The sequence below is a fragment of the Grammomys surdaster genome, unplaced genomic scaffold, assembly GCF_004785775.1.
Source record: "Grammomys surdaster isolate TR1022 unplaced genomic scaffold, NIH_TR_1.0 275649, whole genome shotgun sequence".
Taxonomy (NCBI): Eukaryota; Metazoa; Chordata; class Mammalia; order Rodentia; family Muridae; genus Grammomys; species Grammomys surdaster.
The window spans coordinates 194-6,998 of NW_021625297.1; the positions used below are offsets into that span (position 1 = coordinate 194).

The 6,805-nt window shown below is 39.7% G+C and overlaps 1 protein-coding gene across 1 annotated transcript; it reads right to left on the reverse strand.

Moving 5' to 3' along the window:
- Nucleotides 1–1,376: 1,376 nt before the first annotated feature.
- On the reverse strand, nt 1,377–6,171 carry LOC114616098 (maltase-glucoamylase, intestinal-like; the record flags this gene model as incomplete). The annotated part of the gene is made up of 4 exons (XM_028761626.1): nt 1,377–1,544; nt 1,938–1,987; nt 4,380–4,468; nt 6,047–6,171. Coding segments are annotated over 4 exons (432 nt in total), but the record flags the coding sequence as incomplete, so codon positions are not given.
- Between the last annotated feature and the right edge of the window lie 634 nt (nt 6,172–6,805).

The following is a 6,805-nucleotide window of genomic DNA, read 5'->3' on the forward strand; positions in this document are numbered from 1 at the left end:
CAACTTTTCACCATTGTACTTGTAATTACAGAGGGCAACAAAATAACTTTCAATCTGTTTATTTTCTCATACTTCTTGTTACATAAACCTGGTGGATCAAAACTTGTTTTATATGAATGGAGGTTTTGCTTGCATGCTTGTTCTACACTATGTGGGGGCAGTACACATGGAGGCCAGATGTGGCATTTATCCCCTGGAACTGGAGTTAAAAATGTGTGTAAGCCAGTATGAGGATGCTAAGAATCAAACTGGGATCTCAGGAAGGACATCCAGTGCTATTACCTGAGGCATCAGCAATCTACCTCAATGAAACTCTGTCTTTAAAGATCATGTTCATTGTATACCTTCTCCAGAAAGCTGGTTTCAACTATTCTACTAGTTTAGGACATCCATTAAGACCAAAGCAAATATCTTACAAATGTTGATTTACATTCCTTATTAATACTTTCATATATTTTCATATTGTGTGAATTGTATCTCATACTACCCAGATTCAAACAATAAAAATTAACTTATCTGATGAGGTTAACTGACTTAATTTCTATCAAATACAAAGCATGTATTCAAATATGTGTCTTTTAGCTGTCTTACACTTTACCATAGACACAACCAAACACATAATCCTTTATTTGTAACTTTATACGGTATGTATCCTCTTCATGTATTGTCATGACAAAATGTTAAAAGTGATCAATTTGTCATTTAACAAAAGTTTCAGTTGACTAGTTTTCCCAAATTTGGAAGATCCTCAAAACATTGTTATACCAGCTCCAATTCAATGAGGAACCTCCAGAGAAGTCATCAGAATTGACTTGGAAAAGGTTCCTCACAGGACTGAGGAAGTAGAGGAATAGAAGACAAGTCATAGAGAAAGAGTGGATCGCATTACATCTGGAAAATACCATTTTCTAATTATCATCTAAGTTAGTTTACCACTATCAGCTTCTTTTCCAAAAAATATTTTGTACTAATTTATATGATAAAGAATATATGCTGTGTCTTAATAAAGCTTAACAAAAGGAAAGAAACATTAAAAGTTAAATAAATAAAAGCTTATAAACTTTTATTTATAGACTCTCTGTCTCTGCTTTCACATTAGAGCACAAGCCACCATCTTTCAGATTCCCTTCCATGGACCCTGTCCCCATACACAGTTAGAGAAAAAAAACTCAAAGTGAGAAGAAACTAAGGATTGGAAACCGGGAGCCATGTTGGCCCCAACATCTCTTCTTTTTTCCTTCTTTCTCCAATATTCCAACATCCTCACCTGGCCTCAATGTGCTCTGGTCCTTCAAAACCCAAGCGATCTTAGCAAGAAGCAAAATCATGACCAAATGGAGACTTGTCAAAAGCCTCCTCACAAAAGGAATTCTTACCTTCAGGCTTGAATTGTAAGTGACTTGAGGAGACATTTGAAGGAGAGTCCCATTCTGTCTCACTCTAACACTGTGGAATTCCTGGCTCCCAAGGATTTTAATTTCCTGGAATCCTAGGTTATTGGGATCCTTGTAGTTTGGACTTGAAATTGTCACATCCAAATGATTCTGAAACACACCGTATATAATTATGAACAAATTATGAGCTTGTAAATTCCCTATGATTTCAGACACTTCATCCTGTTCCACACCCTCAAGCTACTCTGAAGGCCTCTCAATTTCCCTGCTGTTGCATGTTGATGGGGATGCAAACTTATTTTCATATTCCAATGGAGAATGTGGGGAATAGTCAGAATTTTTATATAATTGTCTTCACAAAACAAGCTGGTTTTATTATTACTACTGCATCTTATTGATATCAAAGCTGAAATAGTTATTAAGAATTAAATCATAAATAGTAATTATTCACCACTGGTAAATATTGATACTTAAATTATAAATACAAAACATGCATATTCATTATATACATATTCTGAACATTATTCACAATATGCTACTCACTTGGGTAACAGAAAATTCACTGAGAAGGAAAATGTTTTTGGCCACAGTGTCTGAAAGAAGAAAGAGATGTCAGATTGTCCTGGTGACTAAAGAAGACAAGTTTCATCTTACCCAGACAGGCACAAATTTTTAGTACTCCTTTATAAACAGTCATTAGCCTAAAGTACAGGATAACCATGCTAGAAACTAAGAAACCAAGTGCACAGACCCAAAGACACTGAGCAATATGGAGGGCCCAAGAATGATGCTTGAATTTCACTTAGAAAGGGATTATTAAATACAGTGGAGGTGGATAGAGGAAGGCAAATGAGTAGAAAGGGAGTAAGGAAGTAAACAGGGATGAGAACCAGGTTTAGGTTGAGAATGGGAAAGAGCTGGAAGAAAAACCAGACATCAGTGAGGGGCATCTTTGGGACTAGCCAAAGACCTGGAATGGGCAAGGCTTCTAGAAGTCTATTGGGGTAACCCTAACTGAGACTCCTAGCAGCTGGAGTTATAGAAACCTCCTATAGCCAGGCAGTACTTCCAGTAGAGCTAAGGGGACATCAACCACCCACAAGCATTCAACCCAAAATTTGTCCTGACTACAAGATGTGCAGGAATAAATTTGGTCAAGAGAGACTGAGGGAATGGCCAACCAATGATTGCCCCAACTTGAGACCCATCCCAAACTCTGACACTATTAATGATACCCTACTATGATATTTGCAGACAGGAACCTAGAATAACTGTCTCCTGAGTGGCTTCATCCAGCAGTTGAAGAAAGGAGATGCAGAGAGCCAAAACCAAACAGCAGGTGGAGTTCAGAGAGTCTTGGAAAAGAGTGGAGTACAGGATTGAATGAGTCAAGGGGTTTAAGGACACCCCAAGAAGACCTACAGAGTCGAAAATGTGCATCCATGTTGGTTCCTAGACACAACTACCAACCAAGGAGCATGCAGGAGTTAGAATTAGCCACCCTACACATTTGTAGCAGGCAGGAGACTGGATCTTTTTGTGGTCCCATAAAAATTGGAGCAGGGTCTGTCTCTAACTCTGTTGCTTACCATTTTATCCCTATTGGACAGCCTTACCAGGCCTCATTGTGAAAGGACATGTTTAGTCCTGCTGGGACTAGATGTCCCAGGGTGGGGTGGTACACAAGAGAGGCTTTCCTTTCTCTGACATTAATGGAAGGGAGTAAAGGAGGCAGGTATTTCTGAGGATCAGACTTGGAGGAGAGCAGGGAGGGGGTTTTGATTATGATGTAAAGTGAAGAAATAAATTAATGGAAAAAAGTTTTATGTTAAGTGTGTTTTGATTTTTTTTAAAATATCCGTAATAGTGAAACAACAATCATATCTATCAGCACAGAAATGAAAAAAATTAAAGTGCATGTACACAACAGTTTAGTCATTAGTATTAAAAAGATTGCCTCAGTTGAGTTCTTTACTGTGAGAGCAGAGATAAATCTGGATCATATCTCACTAGGAGAAGTAGGTGAGACAACAAAAGTTAAACAATGCATGGACCCTTTATACTGGGGCCAAGTAGTTGAGTTAATTAACAGAAGTAAAGCAGTAGATCTCAGGGTAATGTAGAAGGGTAAATAGGTGAAATCTGTTCAAAGACTATGAACCAGGAAAAGAATAAGTTCTAGAGAGCCAAAGCAGCCATTGCTGGTTATGGAAGTATGAATTTTGTTGTAACCATGCCACTATGTCTATATGCCTTCAGAATTTGCGAGGACACATATTTGTCTTCTCACTAATTCTATGACCATGAAAGTATCATTTGCAGTGCTCCCAAGGCAATGATCTGGTAAGAGTCATGAGAATTGTTTGCACATTGGAGACTGAGGAAAGAAAGAAAGAATAGAGGAGTAAACAGAGGAAGATTGAAGGAAGGGAGGAGGGAGAAAGGCAGAGAGGGAGGGAGAGAGAGAGGAAAGAAAAAATGAATCAAGGAACAAAGGAAGGGAGGAATCAAGGAAGAAAGCAAAAGAGGAAAGAAAAAACGTGCCTACATACATATACGATGCCCATAATTAGGAATCTTTGTGCTTGTTGCCTCCCCTGACATGGCTATGCCTTTAATATCATTAACAGTTTTTCCCCACAAGGACTTGAGAGGGAGGATATTTACAGTGAAGATGAATTACAGGGAAAGTCACGTAAATGTGTTTTGAAAAAAATGAAGTGAGAGGCTACTAAACATTACTGACCAAAGAGAATTCAGAAAGCATGAAACAGAGATAGAGAGACAAAGACAGAGGGATGTTCTCCCTCTATCTGTGGTTCATCAATCATGGCCTCTGACAGTAAAACCAGAAGGAAATGTTTTATCTGGAATCTGCTGCTAGGATGCCTGGTGAGATTTCACCCACAGCTGAATGACCAGAAGAAGTGAAGGAACAGAGTCTGGTGCACATCTGCACTGGCCACACCCTCTCAAGGCACTCACCCTTCGACTGCCCATCATCCCAGAACAGCTCTCCTCTTGCTTCTTTATTCTCGTCCAGGGCAATGATAAGACCAAGAGGTTTCTTCCGACTACAAGGACCAAGATTTACACAAGAAACAAATCCTTAGAGCTCAAAGGAGTTTGGAAAATATTGGCACCAAATTTTACATTGATAAAGCTACTAGTCACAGATGACCTCTTTCCTTCAGAGACAGAGGTAAGAATTCTAGAAGACACTTTCTCCAGTATTGCTGTCACAAGTTAGATATATCCCAAACCTCAACAACAAATCTCCAGACAGGAAACCAGTGTGTGAGCATCAGCATCACTATATCAGTTACACTCAATGCTGTTGCTGCATTGACATACAGAATGTGGACTGGACTGTGAGAATAGGAAAGAGTCTCAGACACAGATGCTGTAGCATCCATATATGAAAAAGTGTCTCCACTCACAATATAGAGTTACCATTATATAGGTGAGCCATATTTTATCTGTTTCTGAGTAAAAACTTCCTAAGCAGGGAAAGCATATTTGCTATACAACAGTTGATATAGCCCTTATATTATGGTCTCTTTATAATGAAGGATTTCAGATTTCAAGGATGGGCAAAAATAAAACTTTCATTTTTGCAAGATAAATTAATATTAATACTAATATTAACATTAATATGCACAGAATAGCCTCAAACTGAAAAGAGAAGGAAAACCAAATCAGCATTGGATTATACAGCTTTTTGTAAAAGTCTTCAACTTGAATAGCTAAAGTACTGAGGGACAGTCAAAGAAACAGATAGGCTTACACAATCCTAACAAATCCATGTCTGTTATAAGGAAATACAACATCTCAGTAAAACATTGGCATCAATGTTGAACTCTTCACTGAAGTTAAGTTAAGGCTACAATTGTGAAACTGAAAGTGATATACTAGTCATTTGAATTTGTACTCTTGAACCCCATTTTGAATCACAAACAAGAAAGGGCTGAGTGGTTTGGGGGTAAAGGTGAGAAACAAAAGTTTTAGAAGGATAGATCAGGAATGCTAACCCAGAAATGAGAACGAGTGGAACCAGAGGAGTAAGCATAGGACGAACTGTCAGTGCAGAGCAGGAGAGGAACCAACAGAATGGAGTTTTCTCAAGATGTGAGGTTTCATAATTAAAATTATAACAGCCCTCAGAAAAGCTGGCAGGCTGACCACCACTAGAGCTCTCAGAGTCCTGATACCTGAAAGGGTTTAAAGTGGAACAGGGAAGAAGGTCTTTCAAAATCAACCAGGGTGCACCTCTCAGTCCACAGCTTCTCAAGAGGAAAAGAAAACTTCAAGGAGAGAGTGTGATCACACAATTTCATGAACCCACACATGCATACACACACACACACACACATACAGAGAGAGTGGAGAAGACAAAGAGAGAGACAGAGATAAACAGAGGAGGCAGAACCATCGTTCCTCACTACACTCCACCTGCTGCTTTAACATGTTCTGGTCAACAGATCTGAACAAAATGTACAGCTGTGGAAACACAATGCACATATAGCAGAATAAAAAGCATGTTGAGAAAACTACTTTGTCTTTGAGAGTCATGCTTGATGTGAATGTGGCTTTTTATACCAAAGCAATGAGCTCACCAGTATGCAAAACAGAGCCCTAGTGCCATCACTCACCTTAAGTTTGTGTTCAAGGCAGATTGTTGCCATGGCAAGATGTAACCCCCTCGGACGTGAAGATTAATGTGTTCAAGAGGGGCTGGCAAGGTCATCCACTCGCCTGTTGAATTAATCTCTGCACCCTGTGGCAGGAGAAAAGATGATGAGGGACCGAACACACAACTCCCTCAACAGTGCACTCAGCATACCCTGCACAAGCCAAATGATCACCACCATTCAATGCACAGGTCATTATCATATTTCTCCCCCTCTGTTATGTTGAAGCTGATGCATGTAAAGTTTAAGATACCGTGAGATAGGAACTCAATAAAAGACCAACTGAGTCAACTAACATGGACCCCCTGGGAGAACCCAGAGACTAAGCCTCCAACCAAAGAAAAACCATGGACAGGACCAGAGACCCTGACATATCTGTAGAAGTGCAGCACAGTCTCCATGTGCATCACCCCAACAGCTGGAACAGGGGCTATTCCTAAAGCTGTAGTCTGACTGTCAAATCTGCTAAGCATCTAGGCTTCTTCTCTAGCCTCAGTGGGAGAGAATGAGCCTAGTCCTGCATAGAAATGATTTGCCAGGTATGGGAATAAAAAGGGGCATCCTATCCTCATAGTAGAAGAGGAAGGGGAGAGGAAAAGGGGAAGAGGACAGAAGGGTCTCTGTGTTGGGATGACATAGAGAGGGGGCCAACCTTTGGAATAAAAATAAATAAGATCCCATGAAAATGCCTCGCCTTGGGGAAACTGGGAAACAATGGGA